General features: G+C 41.9%; 1 protein-coding gene across 2 annotated transcripts; it reads right to left on the minus strand.

The window, feature by feature from the left end:
* Positions 1–5,610: 5,610 nt before the first annotated feature.
* Positions 5,611–16,615, minus strand: eif4ebp2 (eukaryotic translation initiation factor 4E binding protein 2). Of its 2 annotated transcripts, XM_061910018.1 has the most exons (4): positions 16,290–16,615; positions 9,963–10,130; positions 9,811–9,885; positions 5,611–5,821 (listed from the first exon to the last, which is right to left on the minus strand). In XM_061910018.1, exons 1-3 carry the CDS (start codon positions 16,420–16,422, stop codon positions 9,854–9,856), a joined length of 333 nt encoding a protein of 110 aa, XP_061766002.1. In that variant the 5' UTR covers positions 16,423–16,615; the 3' UTR covers positions 5,611–5,821; positions 9,811–9,853. The 2 variants fall into 2 exon arrangements, with proteins under 2 accessions (XP_061766002.1, XP_061766001.1); XM_061910017.1 differs by having other exon boundaries at positions 5,611–9,885.
* Positions 16,616–18,425: the final 1,810 nt, after the last annotated feature.

Below are 18,425 nucleotides of genomic sequence, written 5' to 3' on the forward strand. Positions count from 1 at the left end.
TTGAGCATAGAACACATGCTATGTATGCTACTAGCAGCATGACTACCTACACTTGGTGATTGAGCATAGAACACATGCTATGTATGCTACTAGCAGCATGACTACCTACACTTGGTGATTGAGCATAGAACACATGCTATGTATGCTACTAGCAGCGTGACTACCTACACTTGGTGATTGAGCATAGAACACATGCTATGTATGCTACTAGCAGCATGACTACCTACACTTGGTGATTGAGCATAGAACACATGCTATGTATGCTACTAGCAGCGTGACTACCTACACTTGGTGATTGAGCATAGAACACATGCTATGTATGCTACTAGCAGCATGACTACCTACACTTGGTGATTGAGCATAGAACACATGCTATGTATGCTACTAGCAGCATGACTACCTACACTTGGTGATTGAGCATAGAACACATGCTATGTATGCTACTAGCAGCATGACTACCTACACTTGGTGATTGAGCATAGAACACATGCTATGTATGCTACTAGTATCTTGACTATCTACACTTGGTGATTGAGCATAGAACACATGCTATGTATGCTACTAGCAGCATGACTACCTACACTTGGTGATTGAGATCCGGATAATCACTTTTGTTCTCTGATGGAACTCCCCACCTCTCACCTGGAAGGACGCTGTGGCGCAGTTGGGAGAGTGGCTCTGCCAGCAACCTGAGGTTCCGGGTTCAATCCCCACCTTGTACCATCCTTGTCACGTCCGTTGTGTCCTTGAGCAAGACACTTCACCCTTGCTCCTGATAGGGCCTTGCAGGGAAGCTCCCGTCATCTGTGTGTGAATGGCTGAATGTGGAGATAGTGTCAAAGCGCTTTGAGTTCCTTAAAAAGGTGGAAAAGCGCTATACAAGTATAACCCATTTACCTTTTGGACCCTCACCTGGTCTTCCTTTTCTCCCTCCTCCCTTATCAATCAATCAATCAATCAATCAATGTTTATTTATATAGCCCTAAATCACAAATGTCTCAAAGGACTGCACAAATCATTACGACTACGACATCCTCGGAAGAACCCACAAAAGGGCAAGGAAAACTCACACCCAGTGGGCAGGGAGATTTCACATCCAGTGGGACGCCAGTGACAATGATGACTATGAGAAACCTTGGAGAGGACCTCAGAAGTGGGCAACCCCCCCGCCCCCCCCTCACCCCTCCCCTGTAGGGGACCAAAAGCAATGGATGTCGGGTGGGTCTAACATGATACTGTGAAAGTTCAATCCATAGTGGCTCTTACCACCCAGCCCATGAGCAGTTGGCAGTGTTGCTGTGCGTAGTCCAGTCTCAAGGACAAAGAGACATCTATGGGGTGATAAGATGTTGACTGATGGCAGCTCTTGTTCAACACTCTCAACCATGGCAGAGAAGACTACAGCCTACCCAATAAGGTCCAGGCTTAGGATGGCAGCCCCCTGCAGAGAAGACTACAGCCTACCCAATAAGGTCCAGGCTTAGAATGGCAGCCCCCTGCAGAGAAGACTACAGCCTACCCAATAAGGTCCAGGTTTAGAATGGCAGCCCCCTGCAGAGAAGACTACAACCTGCCCAATAAGGTCCAGGCTTAGAATGGCAGCCCCCTGCAGAGAAGACTACAGCCTACCCAATAAGGTCCAGGCTTAGAATGGCAGCCCCCTGCAGAGAAGACTACAACCTGCCCAATAAGGTCTGGACTTAGGATGGCAGCCCCCTGCAGAGAAGACTACAACCTGCCCAATAAGGTCCAGGTTTAGAATGGCAGCCCCCTGCAGAGAAGACTACAACTTCCTTAATAAGGTCCAGGCTTAGGATGGCAGCCCCCTGCAAAGAAAACTACAACCTGCCCGATAAGGTCTGGACTTAGAATGGCAGCCAAAACTATGTTGTTGGCAGCGGCACCACAACATAGGTATGGGGACAGTTGTAAAGTTGTTGGCAGTAAAGTGATTTTGCACACATTGTGTGATGCCTGACTTGCATTTTCTCATTACAGCGGGACTTTGTGTGCATTAGAATCAGACCATGAGAGAAGGACTCTTCCAAATGATCATTTAGATTGGACAGCAGAGCTCACTAAGTAAGAGCAATGGCTGCACAACACTTGCTTGCTCTTTCCTTTCTTTTTCCTCCTGGTGCTGGACTATTTACCCTGGACTTTTTCCTCCTTTGTTTGTTGTCCTGAACCAGTCTCCGATAGCACTCCAATTGTTGTCCTGAACCAGTCTCTGATAGCACTCCAATTGTTGTCCTGAACCAGTCTCTGATAGCACTCCAATTGTTGTCCTGAACCAGTCTCCGATAGCACTCCAGTTGTTGTCCTGAACCAGTCTCCGATAGCACTCCAATTGTTGTCCTGAACCAGTCTCTGATAGCACTCCAATTGTTGTCCTGAACCAGTCTCTGATAGCACTCCAATTGTTGTCCTGAACCAGTCTCTGTTAGCACTCCAATTGTTGTCCTGAACCAGTCTCTGATAGCACTCCAGTTGTTGTCCTGAACCAGTCTCTGATAGCACTCCAGTTGTTGTCCTGAACCAGTCTCTGATAGCACTCCAATTGTTGTCCTGAACCAGTCTCTGATAGCACTCCAATTGTTGTCCTGAACCAGTCTCTGATAGCACTCCAGTTGTTGTCCTGAACCAGTCTCTGATAGCACTCCAATTGTTGTCCTGAACCAGTCTCTGTTAGCACTCCAATTGTTGTCCTGAACCAGTCTCCGATAGCACTCCAGTTGTTGTCCTGAACCAGTCTCCGATAGCACTCCAATTGTTGTCCTGAACCAGTCTCCGATAGCACTCCAATTGTTGTCCTGAACCAGTCTCTGATAGCACTCCAATTGTTGTCCTGAACCAGTCTCTGATAGCACTCCAATTGTTGTCCTGAACCAGTCTCTGATAGCACTCCAATTGTTGTCCTGAACCAGTCTCCGATAGCACTCCAGTTGTTGTCCTGAACCAGTCTCCGATAGCACTCCAATTGTTGTCCTGAACCAGTCTCTGATAGCACTCCAATTGTTGTCCTGAACCAGTCTCTGATAGCACTCCAATTGTTGTCCTGAACCAGTCTCTGTTAGCACTCCAATTGTTGTCCTGAACCAGTCTCTGATAGCACTCCAGTTGTTGTCCTGAACCAGTCTCTGATAGCACTCCAGTTGTTGTCCTGAACCAGTCTCTGATAGCACTCCAATTGTTGTCCTGAACCAGTCTCTGATAGCACTCCAATTGTTGTCCTGAACCAGTCTCTGATAGCACTCCAGTTGTTGTCCTGAACCAGTCTCTGATAGCACTCCAATTGTTGTCCTGAACCAGTCTCTGTTAGCACTCCAATTGTTGTCCTGAACCAGTCTCCGATAGCACTCCAGTTGTTGTCCTGAACCAGTCTCCGATAGCACTCCAATTGTTGTCCTGAACCAGTCTCCGATAGCACTCCAATTGTTGTCCTGAACCAGTCTCTGATAGCACTCCAATTGTTGTCCTGAACCAGTCTCTGATAGCACTCCAATTGTTGTCCTGAACCAGTCTCTGATAGCACTCCAATTGTTGTCCTGAACCAGTCTCTGATAGCACTCCAATTGTTGTCCTGAACCAGTCTCTGATAGCACTCCAGTTGTTGTCCTGAACCAGTCTCTGTTAGCACTCCAATTGTTGTCCTGAACCAGTCTCTGTTAGCACTCCAATTGTTGTCCTGAACCAGTCTCTGATAGCACTCCAGTTGTTGTCCTGAACCAGTCTCTGATAGCACTCCAATTGTTGTCCTGAACCAGTCTCTGATAGCACTCCAGTTGTTGTCCTGAACCAGTCTCTGTTAGCACTCCAATTGTTGTCCTGAACCAGTCTCTGTTAGCACTCCAATTGTTGTCCTGAACCAGTCTCTGATAGCACTCCAGTTGTTGTCCTGAACCAGTCTCTGATAGCACTCCAATTGTTGTCCTGAACCAGTCTCTGTTAGCACTCCAATTGTTGTCCTGAACCAGTCTCTGTTAGCACTCCAGCTCAATGAAAACAATTAGCAATGAAAACAATTTTGACAAGCGTAGTGTCTGCTTTAGAACCTAAGTGTCAAAGTCAAGACCCGCGGGCCAGATCCGGCCCACAAATGAATTATTTACGGCCTCCGAGATGATATTTGATTAGTATTAGATCCGGCCCGCAGGCCACAGCCGCCTGCTGCTGTGTTGCACGCACCAATACTCCATCAGTGTTGGTGCTAGGAACTTTTAAAAGTGGGCCCCAGGGACTCCATCAAGTCCTAAAAATGGGGTCCCACAGTACATTTTTGGAGTCCCACTTTTTTGTAACCATTTAGAAAACAAATGATAAAAGTATGCATTATCCTGTTATATCTCACATTCTATATTGTGTTTTGGAAAAAGGTTGTCATAAGCGTTACTTAATTCATTGAAAAAAATAATACAAAAGAAAACATATTTTTATGCATATGTCAGGGGTGTCCAAACTTTTTCCACAGAGGGCCGCACAGAGAAAAATGTGAGCATGCGGGGACCATTTTGATATTTTTCATTTTACAACCATAACAAAATATTTGGATTTCTTTTTAATCCTTAGGGCTCCTAAAATGCTCACTAAAATGTTAAAATTAAGTGAAATTATTATTATTATTATTTAATGCTCACAGTAAATCTTTATATCCACTTGAGGTGGATATAAAAGTAAAACAAATAAGGTTTTCTGCCTTTTCTGTCAAAGACAACTTTGTTTTTGATAGTAAAACTGATATATGCAGTATTTAGATGGATAGATAGTACTTTATGCAGGAGAGTTCCTTTATTTAGCAATAAAAGCCCTCAAAGATCAATAATGCAGGACACCATTGATTTTAATGATTGTATATTTTTGAGTAATCACAGTGAAAAGTGAAATAAAATCCTACTAAATATATTTGAGATCCGAAAGGTTCCCCACTCATAAAGTGATGCATTTTTATTAGATTTGTTTTTACTTTTAACACTTAAAATTTCAAGATCAACTTCCGATATAACTGTCGATTTGAAGTTTGAACTATTATTTTGTTTGTTTTATGCTCTTTGGTCAAAACTTTGATGTTTTTATATGGCAACCACACAACATATGCTATATTTTTTCCACATAAAGCATTTTAAAATGATGATTTTTAAGTAATAATTCATTATAACATAGATTTTTTTGTCCTTTTTTTTTGAGCAATGGAAAAAAAAGAAAAGAAAATAAAGACAAAAGGAAAAAAAAAAACTGCCTGCATGGCAGCTTTGTGTCAACATTGACACTTTTTCTCATTAGATTTCACCTCATTCCACTTTTTTTTTTTAAATGTTTATTTTCTATTTTTGCAATTTTTGCAGAGTGAGTGGCGATTAGCTGCGGGCCGCACTTTGGCCACCCCTGATTCAAATAGTCAGATTTTCCCTGAGCTAAAATGAGGTTTGACAGAAGTTTCCAAACATTCTCACCAACATAATGAAGAGTACATCACAATCATGTCTTTTTTGTTTTGTTACAGAACTTTATTGATCTTGTCGCAACAGCGTCCACTGGCATTTTGTTTTTGGGTGTTTCATGAAAAAGAAAGTTGAATCAGAACAGAAAGTTACAATAACCATATTCCAAATCTTGTTTTTTATATATTTATTTCTCGCCCAATGTTGAGTCCTCATTGCCCAACCAAACTGACTTGAAATACATTTTCACTCCAGAATTTTAGGAGAGTAAACAAAAAAACATACATTTTGAATGGGGTGAATTGTTGTAAATAAATAAAACAATCACCTCAATTTAAGTGGGTCGCTCATCCGGGACACTGTTCTTTCCAACTCCACACCCGCTTGAGGAAAAAAAACAAAAACAAAGCAAAAGTAATCCTGTTGGTTTTTTTTGCTCAGTTGCTGAACACAATGTCCGACGTTTCCAGTGAAAAAATAAACCTCTGTTTTGCAGTCGAACACATCAGTGAGCAGTAGGCTTTATGTCCTGCATTGCATTGAAGTCAGGCTTGCATGACACCTTTCAAAATGTCAAATCAAATACAGTAGAAAGAATTAAGGACACTGAGGACAGATTTGCAGATGGCATCATTTGAGTGAACCTTCTCACAAATCACTTCTAGAACCAAACAAGACCTTCGTTACAGTGAGCTGCATTTTTTTTTTTAATTCAAGAAAATCAAATGCATACAACATTTCTAGATCATTTCAAGTCTTCCAAAGACAAACCTTTGCCTTTTCACAGGTCTAAATATTCAAGTAAAGTTGGGAGTGGCAAAAATTGCAAGACGAACAATTAATTTCAATGTGTTTATTATTATCTTGTGTGGAAATGATCTCTTTAACAGTTATTTCACCCCAAAAATGAGCAACTTTCATTATTTCTTAGCTAAGCTTCCTCATTTCACTTTTAATGCACCCAAACATCCAAAATAAATGTAGGGGAAGCAGAGATATGAATTTATCCTGGCTGAGGATTATTATAATTCCCACATTTTTCTTCCCCTAAGGGATTAAATGTAATCGTGTATTTTAATAGATCAAAAAAAGAATCAATCTAGTGTTTGTTAAATTTGCTTTGAGCAATTAAATATAATACAAGGCAAAAGTTTGGACACACCTCCTCATTTCAATGCGTTGTCTTTATTTTCATGACTATTTACATTTGTCATGGTCCCTGAAGGCATCAAAACGATGTGAGGTGGAAACTCTTTTTGCTAATTGAGAAAATGCCAAAACATTCATCAGAGCAAAGGGTGGCTATTTTGAAGAAACTCGAATAGAAAACATGTTTTCAGTTATATCCCCTTTTTATTTTGTTAATTACAGAACTCCACATGTGTTCATTCATAGTTTTGATGCCTTCAGGGACAATCTATAACGTCATGAAAATAAAGAAAACCCATTGAATGAGAAGGTGTCCAAACTTTTGGCCTTTATTGTATATTGGAAAAAAAGTCTCAGATTTGTGGTATAAGCAACAAAAGGACCCTCTCAAAAAAATATATTTTTTGACCCTACAATGCAGGGGTTTGGAACCTTTTTGGCTGAGAGAGCCATGAAAGTTAAATATTTTAAAACGTATATCTGTAAGAGCCATATCATATTTTTAACGCCAAATACAACAAAAGTAAGACCAACATTTCTAAAGTATTCTTTTTAATAAGATTTTTATTCTGAGGTTAACCAATAATAAATTAATGCAACTTCATGAACAGCTATGGTAGAAAATGATTCATATATTATCACACAACTTTTATGCTTAAGGGCCGTTGCTATAGTTATTGTCAATTGTGCTGAAGTGGTATTTTTCTTTGTCTGTGCAAAACTGCCAATCCAAAAGATTGCAAACTAGTCTGCTATCAGTGTCCATGAACGGCCTGCTGACACCGCCGTGACGCAGACAGACAAGGCGATATCACCAGCGTCAACACATTTGCATTTTTGTATAGTCATATATTGTGTCTAACTGGAGTTGTCGAGATTACCCCCCTTCCCTCGGCGACAGCTTCAGTGATGTAAACAGCGACCTCCCAAATAAATAGAGGCTGGACAATTAGAACGTAGTTTGGATCTGTAACTAGAATACAGCCCAAAACACGTCTCCTCATTGAGCCAAATTGAACTCTGTCTCTGCACGATTCCTTGCTTCTGTCTTTGCACGATTCCTTGCTTCTCGTCTGTTTAATAGATTTCATCAGTGTTTGAACCTGACGGATTACCAGCGGATATCATGTAGAAATGTCAGCTAAGATTGATCTGAGAGTGGAGAGCCATAGGTTCCCTAGCCCTGCTATAATGGATGTTATTCAAAGATGAGAAATACTGTGTGATGTCCAGACTGGGTTTAATTGTATGTGTTTTTTACAAGCTAGGAATGGACCCCCCTGCAGGTCTCACTTTGCAGACTCCTGATTTGGGCTCAATTTAGCTCGCTGCCTTCAACAACAGTGGAGAAACTCGTCACAATAAACACAGAATCTGTCACAAGTTTGCGTTAATAAATAGTGGAATGGCATGAAAGTGCTGACTAATAGGCAAATATGCATCCTTGTAACCGTCGTGGAGCTTTTCAAGTACTTCCGATATCCGCAAAAAGGGGGACAAAAATAAATGATGTGCTTTTCAACAACAAAAATCCGAACTTAAAGGGGAACATTATCACAATTTCAAAAGGGTTAAAAACAATAAAAATCAGTTCCCAGTGGCTTGTTGTATTTTTTTAAGTTTTTTTTCAAAATTTTACCGGTCCCGGAATATCCCTAAATAAAGCTTTAAAGTGCCTTATTTTCGCTATCTTCCAAACCACCGTCCATTTCCCTGTGACGTCACACAGTGCTGCCAATACAAACAACATGGCGGTTAGCACAGCAAGATATAGCGACATTAGCTCGGATTCAGACTGGGATTTCAGCGGCTAAAGCGATTCAACAGATTACGCATGTATTGAAACAGATGGTCGGAGTATGGAGGCAGATAGCGAAAACGAAATTGAAGAAGAAATTGAAGCTATTGAGCGAATAGCTATTGACGCTATTCGGCCATAGCGTGGGTGTACCTAATGAAGTGGCCCATAGCATGGCCGCCTTATTAGCATCGCCGGTAAAATGTGCGGACCAAACCATCAGGACTTTCGCATCTTGTGACACTGGAGCAACTTAAATCTGTCGATTGGTAAGTGTTTGTTTCGCATTAAATGTGGGTATCTAGTTTCCAATGTACATACAGCTCGCATCGATTAGCATAGCATGTTAGCATCGATTAGCTGGCAGTCATGCCGTGACCAAATATGTCTGATTAGCACATAAGTCAACAACATCAACAAAACTCACCTTTGTGATTTGGTTGACTTAATGGTTGCAAATGCATCTGCAGGTTATCCATACATCTCTGTGCCATGTCTGCTTTTGCACCGCCGGTAAATAGCATGTTAGCATCAATTAGAGTAGCATGTTAGCATCGATTAGCTGGCAGTCACGCCGCGACAAAATATGTCTGATTAGCACATAAGTCAACATCAACAAAACTCACCTTTGTGATTTCGTTGACTTTATAGTTGCAAATGCATCTGCAGGTTATCCATACATCTCTGTGCCATGTCTGTCTTAGCATCGCCGCTCAAATGTGCAGACACTCTGGTACATTCAATGGGGGTCTGGCGGCAGATTTCTTGCCAGTGGTGCAACTTGAATCCCTCCCTGTTAGTGTTGTTACACCCTCCGACAACACACCCACCAGGCATGATGTCTCCAAGGTTCCAAAAAATAGTCCAAAAAACGGAAAATAACAGAGCTGAGACCCGGTGTTTGTAATGTGTTGAAAATGAAAATGGCGGCTGTGTTACCTCGGCGACGTCACATTCTGACGTCATCACCTCCAGCGCGATAAACAGAAAGGCGTTTAATTCGCCAAAATTCACCCATTTAGAGTTCGGAAATCGGTTAAAAAAACACATGGTCTTTTCTGCAGCATCAAGGTATATATTGACGCTGATAATGTTCCCCTTTAAAGGCCAAAATAAAATCAAATAAAAACTTCCGACCAAGAGTATTGGTCGGAGGGAGTGCTCTGCCAAAGATCCACTGCCAGTAACATGTGCACGATAAGCTCCATTGTTGTGTGGTGCTTGACTAGTATAGCAGCTATGGATATGGACTGAAAGAAAGCCAGTTTCCAGTACCAGTACGCACTGAATCCCCGTAATGGACACATTTACATCCAACTGCAAGGAGGCGGAGAGAAGAAAAAGATGGCTGCCATGAGGGCTCAACAACATTGGTTTTCTAATAAGCCAAGCCACTGGCACACCGGCACATGCCAGGTCATTTACTTTGTTTTTTTGTAGTTTTTCTTGCCAGTGCCGGAGCAGTCTGTTAGATGTCCATTTCGAACTGAGCGTCTTCACCTGGGACACAAAGGAGGGAAAAAAAAGAGCACGGGTCAGCAAATTGAGGCTTCTTTCAGTGACAGCGTGTAAACTACCGCTGGCAGGCTTCCCGTCGTGGTTGTTGGCTTCGTTCTTGCGCTTCTCGTTGAGCGTGTTTTGGCTGGTTACTCCGGGGATGACAGGCAGGTGGACCGGCGGGGTTTGAGCTATGGGCGAGTTGCGCATGTCCAGCAGGAACTTTCGGTCGTAGATGATCCGCGTTCCTGTAACGAGGGAACACATCCGCTGTTCATTTAGGGTCACGGGTGAGCTGGAAGCCTGGGGTAACTAACCTTGGTAAATACATTCAAAACATACCGTATTTCCCGGACTATAAGGCGCACTTAAAATCCCTTTTTCTCTCAAAACTCGACAATGCGCCTAATGTAAGGAATAAGTTTGGTTGTGCTTACCCACCTCAAAGCTATTTTATTTAGTACATGGTGATGATAAGTGCGACCAGTAGATGGCAGTCAAACATAAGCGACATGTGTAGGCTGCACTATGATGGCAATATGACTCAAGTAAACAACACCAACATTTTATAGGGACGGCGTGGCGCAGTGGGAGAGTAGTTGTGCGCAACCCGAGGGTCCCTGGTTCAATCCCCACCTAGTACCAACCTCGTCACGCCCGTTGTGTCCTGAGCAAGACACTTCACCCTTGCTCCTGATGGGTGCTGGTTAGCGCCTTGCATGGCAGCTCCCTCCATCAGTGTGTGAATGTGGAAGTAGTGTCAAAGCGCTTTGAGTACCTTGAAGGTAGAAAAGCGCTATACAAATACAACCCATTTATTTATTTATATGTTCCATTGAAATTATAGAACATTACACACGGCGCTCCAAAATCTATCAACATGTTTTAGTACGACTTTGGTAAGCTATGAAGCCGCACTGCTTAACATAGGACTATTATTATGGTGTGTGTATAAGGTAAGACTGCTGCTGACCCGTCTCCGCTCGGGATGGTCACCTGCGTGCCCCAATATCGGACTGTCTTAGATCCACTATGGACTGGACTTTCACAATAGCTAGACACAATTGACGTCCATTGCATCCGGTCTCCCCTGGGGTGGGTGGGGGTCACCCACATCTGCGGTCCTCTCCAAGGTTTCTCAGCCCTTTGAGACACTTGTGACTTAGGGCCATATAAATAAACATTGATTAATTGATTGATTGATTGATTGAAGACGTGGCATTTTGTTTCGCAATATCATATCAAAAATGCTACTTAAGGTTTACAATCATGCCACCATCCATTTCTGGTCAAATACACTTGAATGTATCAACATTCAGTTTCAGTTTCAGTTTATTTTCAGTCTAACAAAAACATATTCAAACATGGATCACGATTCAAAAAAGAATAACATGACTGAAACAGGCAGAAGCAAAAAAGCTTATATGCCCAACATAATTTTTTTTCATTCAATTAAGTTACCTTTTCTAATAATTTTGTAATACAAAAAGAAATATAGTCATTCAGCATTTACATTTAAGTTGCCCTTTAACAAATTATACAAAAATATGTACTTTCACACATGCACTTTTTTGTAAATAGATAAACATACACACCTTCTAAATACAACATTTAACCAAACAAACATACATTTCTAATTCACATCACTTTTTAAAATACATTGTGACATGTCCTTTTTGAAATGAATACATTTTTATTTCTTTACCAACAGAATTCCACAAATGAACACCGAGAACAGATAAACTTCTACGTTTAACAACTAGTCTTGCTTTTGGTCAAATAAACTTAGATTCATGTCTTAGATTGTATTTGCTGCTCTGTAGAGAGAAGTATGTTTGAATTCCTTCTGGAAGAGTATTTATTTTTGCCTTGAACATTATCTGTGTTATTTTATAATAAACAATATCTTGAAATGTCATAAGTTTTGATGTAACAAATAATGGATGGGTATGGTGATAATATCCTGCTTTGTTTATTAGCCGTACAGCAAAACAATGTCATTAATTCTGGTTTTAAAAGTGGTTCCCCAGAGTTCTACACAGTATGGAAGTATCAAAGTATAATAAACTGTTAACAAACATGAAATAATATTCAATAATTAATTGCAGTTTGTGTTTAAAAAAACAATGCGCTACATTTCAATTGATTTTTAATATTTCAATAATAAAGAAGGTAAAAGCTTCAAACATGTATGCAATTAACTGGCTAAAAGAGACAATCCTTATTATTTAAAAAAAAGAAGAAAATATTTATTGAAACAACACTGGTTGATGATTCAAACAAAAGACATGATAAATGTATTCAACAAGATTAACTCCTTGTGCGCTGTATTGTGTTCAAGAGGTCCTGATAGATTGAAACCTTTGTGACTCTTATAGTTTGATAGATTATTTCAAAAATGATACTTGTAGTTGTATCATTTAGTTGTATCCTAATTGCATATATTTATTAAAATCTATAAAGTAGGCTGAAAATGTATGAGCACATTTCTCCCTTTGCTGACTTGCATGATTGTCAGAGCACTTTTCAACCCCAATAACAAGATTCTTAGATGCTTCTCACAAGTTGCTGCAGCTCAGTAACAGCTATAGTCATTTGTTAGCAGGAACCTGTTCCAGACCAAAACTGACAAACAGGTCAGCAAAATTCCCTGACAGAAGACTTTTATAACAGCCAAGATAACGCCGCACTGTACTATCCATATTCACCTGGCCGGACTCCAGATAGCAATACTTCATTTATGTACGTAGGAAAGGTGCCTGTAGAGTCAAATTTGGTCAAAATGTCACCAGTTAAGCATAATAAAGGAGGGGTGTGCAAACCTTTTTCCAATAAAATTGACAGATGAAGGGACACTATGACACTTTTGCAAAAAAGTTGCTAAAACCAGTGTTATGTAGGTTAATATAAGCTAAATAATCTGAACAAAACAAAACATTTAAAACACTTCCTTGTGATCTACATAACATTCAATGCCATTGAAACAGTTTTTTTCTCTCCCTTTGTTGTGGTAAAAAACAAACAAACAGAAAATGTATTATTTCCATCCATTTTCTTCCGCTTATCTGAGTTTGGGTCGCGGGGGCAGCAGCCTAAGCAGGGAAGCCCAGACTTCCCTCTCCCCAGCCATTTTGTTCAGCCCCTGCCGGGGGGATCCCGAGGCTTTCCCAGGCCAGCCGGGAGACATAGTCTTCCCAACGTGTCCTGGGTCTTCCCCGTGGCCTCCTACCGGTTGGACGTGCCCTAAACACCTCCCTTACACAGGCCCTGAGTGAACACAATGTGTCCGTCATCCATCCACTTTCCACCGCTTATCCCTTTCGGAGTCGTAATGGTGCTGGAGCCTTTCTCAGCTACAATCGGGCAGAAGGCAGTGTACACCCTGGACAAGTCGCCACCTCATAGCAGGGCCAACACAGATAGACAGACAACATTCACACACTAGGGACCATTTAGTGTTGCCAATCAACCTATCCCCAGGTGCATGTCTTTGGAGGTGGGAGGGGCTTATCCCCAGGTGCATGTCTTTGGAGGTGGGAGGGGCCTATCCCCAGGTGCATGTCTTTGGAGGTGGGAGGGGCCTATCCCCAGGTGCATGTCTTTGGAGGTGGGAGGAAGCCGGAGTACCCACAGGGAACTCCCCCAGTCACGAGGAGGACATTAAAGGCCTACTGAAATGAGATGTTCTTATTTAAACGGGGCTAGCAGCTCCATTCTGTGTCATACTTCATCATTTCGCAATATTGCCATATTTTTGCTGAAAGGATTTAGTAGAGAACATCCACGGTAAAGTTTGCAACTTTTGGTCGCTAATAAAAAAGCCTTGCCTGTACCGGAAGTAGCAGACGATGTGCGCGTGACGTCACGGGTTGTAGGGCTCCTCACATCTGAACATTGTTTATAATCATGGCCACCAGCAGCGATAGCGATTCGGACCGAGAAAGTGACTATTTCCCCATTAATTTGAGCGAAGATGAAAGATTTGTGGATGAGGAAAGTGAGAGTGAAGGACTAGAAGAAAAAAAAAGACGGCGGCAGTGGGAGCGATTCAGATGTTATTAGACACATTTACTAGGATAATTCTGGAAAATCCCTTATCTGCTTATTGTGTTACTAGTGTTTTAGTTAGATTATATGGTTGTACCTGAAAGTTGGAGGGGTGTGGTGACCGCCAGTGTCTTCGGTGGAAGCCACGTTTCTGCACGAGGCAAGGCAGCCAGGCTGAGGTTCCCCCCCCCCACGGTGTAAGCATCCGAAGGTCGGGGGCGGCCGTTGGGAGGAGGCAAGAGAGTCCGCAGCTGCAGGCGAGGCACGACGCGAGCTCTCCGCTCATAACTACGATAAGAGCCGACTTAATACCACCGTTTTCTCACCGAAACCTGCCGGTTGACATGTGATAGGGAACCATGTTCGCATGACCGCTTTGTTCCATAGTAAAGCTTAACCATCAGCTTTCGGGAATGTAAACAAGGAAACACCGGCTGTGTTTGTGTTGCTAAAGGCGGCCGCAATACACCGCTTCCCACCTACATCTTTCTTCTTTGACGTCTCCATTATAAATTGAACAAATTGCAAAAGATTCAGCAACACAGATGTCCACAATACTGTGTAATTATGCGATTAAAGCAGACAACTTTTAGCCTCCACGGTGCAAGCATCCGACGGTCGGGGGCGGCCGTTGGGAGGAGGCAAGATAGTCCGCAGCTGCAGGCGAGGCACGACCCAAGTTCTCCCCTCATAACTACGGTAAGAGCCGACTTAATACCACCATTTTCTCACCAAAACCTGCCGGTTGACATGTGGTAGGGAACCATGTTTGCCTGACCGCTCTGTTCCTTAGCAAAGCTTAACCATCAGCTTTCGGGAATGTAAACAAGGAAACACCGGCTGTGTTTGTGTTGCTGAAGGCGGCCGCAATACACCGCTTCCCACCTACATCTTTCTTCTTTGACGTCTCCATTATAAATTGAACAAATTGCAAAAGATTCAGCAACACAGATGTCCACAATACTGTGTAATTATGCGATTAAAGCAGACAACCTTTAGCCGGGATCGGTGCTGGATCAAAATGTCCGCTACAATCCGTGACCTCAAGCGCACGCGTCATCATACCGCAACGTTTTTAACATGATACCACGCGCAAAATTTAAAATTGCAATTTAGTAAACTAAAGCGGGCGTATTGTCATGTGTTGCAATGTTAATATTTCATCATTGATATATAAACTATCAGACTGTGTGGTGGCTAGTAGTGGCTTTCAGTAGGACTTTAAAACTCCGCACAGAAAGATCCAATACGGCCAGTTTAGTTTACTAAATTGCAATTTTTAATTTCCCGCAAAGTATCCTCTTGAAAATGTCACGGAATGATGATGCGTGCGCGTGATGTCACCGGTTGGAGCGGACATGTTCTTCCGGCATCGCTCATGGCTAAAAGTCGTCTCTTTTCATCGCATAACTACACAGTATTGTGGACATCTGTGTTGCTGAATCTTTTGCAATATGTTCAATTAATAATGCAGACGTCAAAGAAGAAAGATGTAGGTGGGAAGCGGTGTATTGCAGCTGCCTTTAGCAACACAAACACTGCTGGTGTTTCCTTGTTTACATTCCCGGAGGTGAAGCTTTACCATGGAACAGAGCGGTCAAGCGAACATGGTTCCCGACCACATGTCAACCGGCAGGTTTCGGTGAGAAAATTGTGGTAATAAGTCGGCTCTTACCGTAGACATGAGCGGAGCCTGCGTCCTCCTGCAGCTACGGACTCTCTTACCTCCTCCCACTGGAGACACTGGCGGTCACCAAACCCGTGGCCATTTTCCAGAATTATCTTAGTAAATGTGTCTAATAACATCTGAATCACTCCCACTGCCCTCGCCTTTTTTTTTCTTCTAGTCCTTCACTCTCCCTATCCTCATCCACAAATCTTTCATCCTCGCTCAAATTAATGGGGAAATCGTCGCTTTCTCGGTCCGAATCGCTCTCGCTACTGGTGGCCATGATTGTAAACAATGTTCAGATGTGAGGAGCTCCACAACCCGTGATGTCACGCGCACATCGTCTGTTACTTCCGGTACAGGCAAGGCTTTTTTATTAGCGACCAAAAGTTGAGAACTTTATCGTCGATGTTCTTTTAGCAAAAATATGGCAATATGGCGAAATGATCAAGTATGAAATATAGAATGGAGCTGCTATCCCCGCTTAAGTAAGAAAATCTCCTTTCAGTAGGGCTTTAAGAAACGAAAAGGTGATTTGATAGCGGAAACGTCCGATTTTCTGCATTGCAAACGAGCCAATCAGAGAGCAAGGTCGCTGTGAAGAGGCGTGGCTTACATTTGTTTTTGTTTTGAAGAGTAAGACAAGGCAGCTAAAGGCCAGGAATATGGCAGCATTCATTGTGACACTTACCTCCAGGAGTGGTGGAGAATAAAGTGCCTCCAGGGGTGCTACAGTAGTCATGAGGTAGCTGCGTTGAGTCGTTGATCAACACCGTCCTGGTCGGGATGGCCCTGCTCTCGCTCAGCTGACGACTAGTCGACATTTTTTTTTTCTTCGGTGACAATTTCGGCTGCTGCGGAAACTCGGGGTTGTTTTTTATCTCCCGACGGACGGTGGACACCCGGGCCGTTTCCCCCGCTCTTCTGAGACTTTCTTAGGGCTTTCTTGTCGCTCCTCGCGTCCACCCAGCCGTCAGCACCGTCCCCTCCCTCAGCAAGGCAGGAAGCACGGCAGGGGGCGGCCGGATGTGACGTCACCGGGCCGCGCGCCATTAGCCACCGCCCAGTAAACACCAAAATATTACATCATGAATGGAAGTTTCTCAATACCTGACCTTTTTTTGGGCCTTTAAAACAAGAATTACAGCTTTACTTTAAAACGCGGTCTACCTCTAACAACCAAAAAGCTGTGAAGCTGTCCTCCAAATTTGGATTATTTAAGACATTTGTGTGAGCCTATGGCTTTACACATTGCTACATATACATATATATATATATATATATATATATATATATATATATATATATATCTATATGTGTATGTATACACATACACACACACACATATATATATATATATATATATATATATATATATATTGCATTCTACTTTAGTTGCTTTGTTGAGTTTACAAACCCCTAGCGCTGTACTTGTTTTGTTTATTATTGTTTCTTTGCTTGTTTGTAAATGTTAAATATTATTTCAAAATAAATAAATACAATAAAAAATACACACACATAAACATATATATATATATATATATATATATATATATATATATATATATATAAATATGTGTGTATGGATATTTTTTATGTGTTTCTTTGCTTCTTTGTAAACGTTAAATGTTATTTAAAAATGAATAAATAAAATAAAAAATACACATACATATATAAATATATGTTTGTGTATTTGATTGTTTGTAAATGTTATACATTATTTAAAAAATAATAAATAAATAAAAAATACACACATGATGACCCAGTGGGACGTCAGTGACAATGATGACTATGAGAACCTTGGAGAGGAGGAAAGCAATGGATGTCGAGCGGGTCTAACATGATACTGTGAAAGTTCAATCCATAATGGATCCAACACAGCCGCGAGAGTCCAGTCCAAAGCGGATCCAACACAGCAGCGAGAGTCCCGTTCACAGCGGAGCCAGCAGGAAACCATCCCAAGCGGAGGCGGATCAGCAGCGCAGGGATGTCCCCAGCCGATACACAGGCAAGCGGTCCATCCTGGGTCTCGACTCTGGACAGCCAGTACGTCCTCCATGGCCACCGGATCGGACTGGACCCCCTACACAAGGGAGAGTGGGATGTATATATATATATATATATATAAATACATATATACATATGTAAGGGGGATTTTTTATTTTGTATCATAACATTTTTTATAAAAAAAAGTTATAAAAAATACACACACACACACACACATATTTAGATTAGATTAGATAGTACCTTATTTATTCATATATATACATATATATATACATATATATATACATATATTTATGTGTGTAATTTTTTTTTATATTATAACCATTTCCATCCATCCATTTTCTACCGCTTATTCCCTTTCGGGGTCGCAGGGGGCGCTGGCGCCTATCTCAGCTACAATCGGGCGGAAGGCGGGGTACACCCTGGACAAGTCGCCACCTCAACGCAGGGCCAAGACAGATAGACAGACAACATTCACACTCACATTCACACACTAGGGCCAATTTAGTGTTGCCAATCAACCTTCTTTGGAAGTGGGAGGGGCCTATCCCCAGGTGCATGTCTTTGGAGGTGGGAGGAAGCCGGAGTACCCGGAGGGAACCCACGCATTCACGGGGAGAACATGCAAACTCCACACAGAAAGATCCCGAGCCTGGGATTGAACCCAAGACTGCAGGACCTTCGTATTGTGAGGCAGACGCACTAACCCATAACATTTTTTATTAAAAAAAGTTAATATAAAAAATACACACACAAACACACACATATATATATGTGTGTGTGTGTATTTTTTATAATAATTGTTCTTATATACACACAT

Source organism: Nerophis ophidion, linkage group LG09, assembly GCF_033978795.1.
Source record: "Nerophis ophidion isolate RoL-2023_Sa linkage group LG09, RoL_Noph_v1.0, whole genome shotgun sequence".
In the NCBI taxonomy this organism is placed as follows: domain Eukaryota; kingdom Metazoa; phylum Chordata; class Actinopteri; order Syngnathiformes; family Syngnathidae; genus Nerophis; species Nerophis ophidion.

What these genes read in the sequence shown, in the direction of transcription:
- eif4ebp2 (XM_061910018.1), bottom strand. Translation starts at nt 16,422, where the DNA reads ATGTCGACTAGTCGTCAGCTGAGCGAGAGCAGGGCCATCCCGACCAGG. An exon ending in ATTCTCCACCACTCCTGGAG is followed by an intron (nt 10,131 to 16,289) that starts GTAAGTGTCACA and finishes CCCTCGTTACAG; the next exon opens with GAACGCGGATCATCTACGAC. An exon ending in CGACGGGAAGCCTGCCAGCG is followed by an intron (nt 9,886 to 9,962) that starts GTAGTTTACACG and finishes TTTGTGTCCCAG; the next exon opens with GTGAAGACGCTCAGTTCGAA.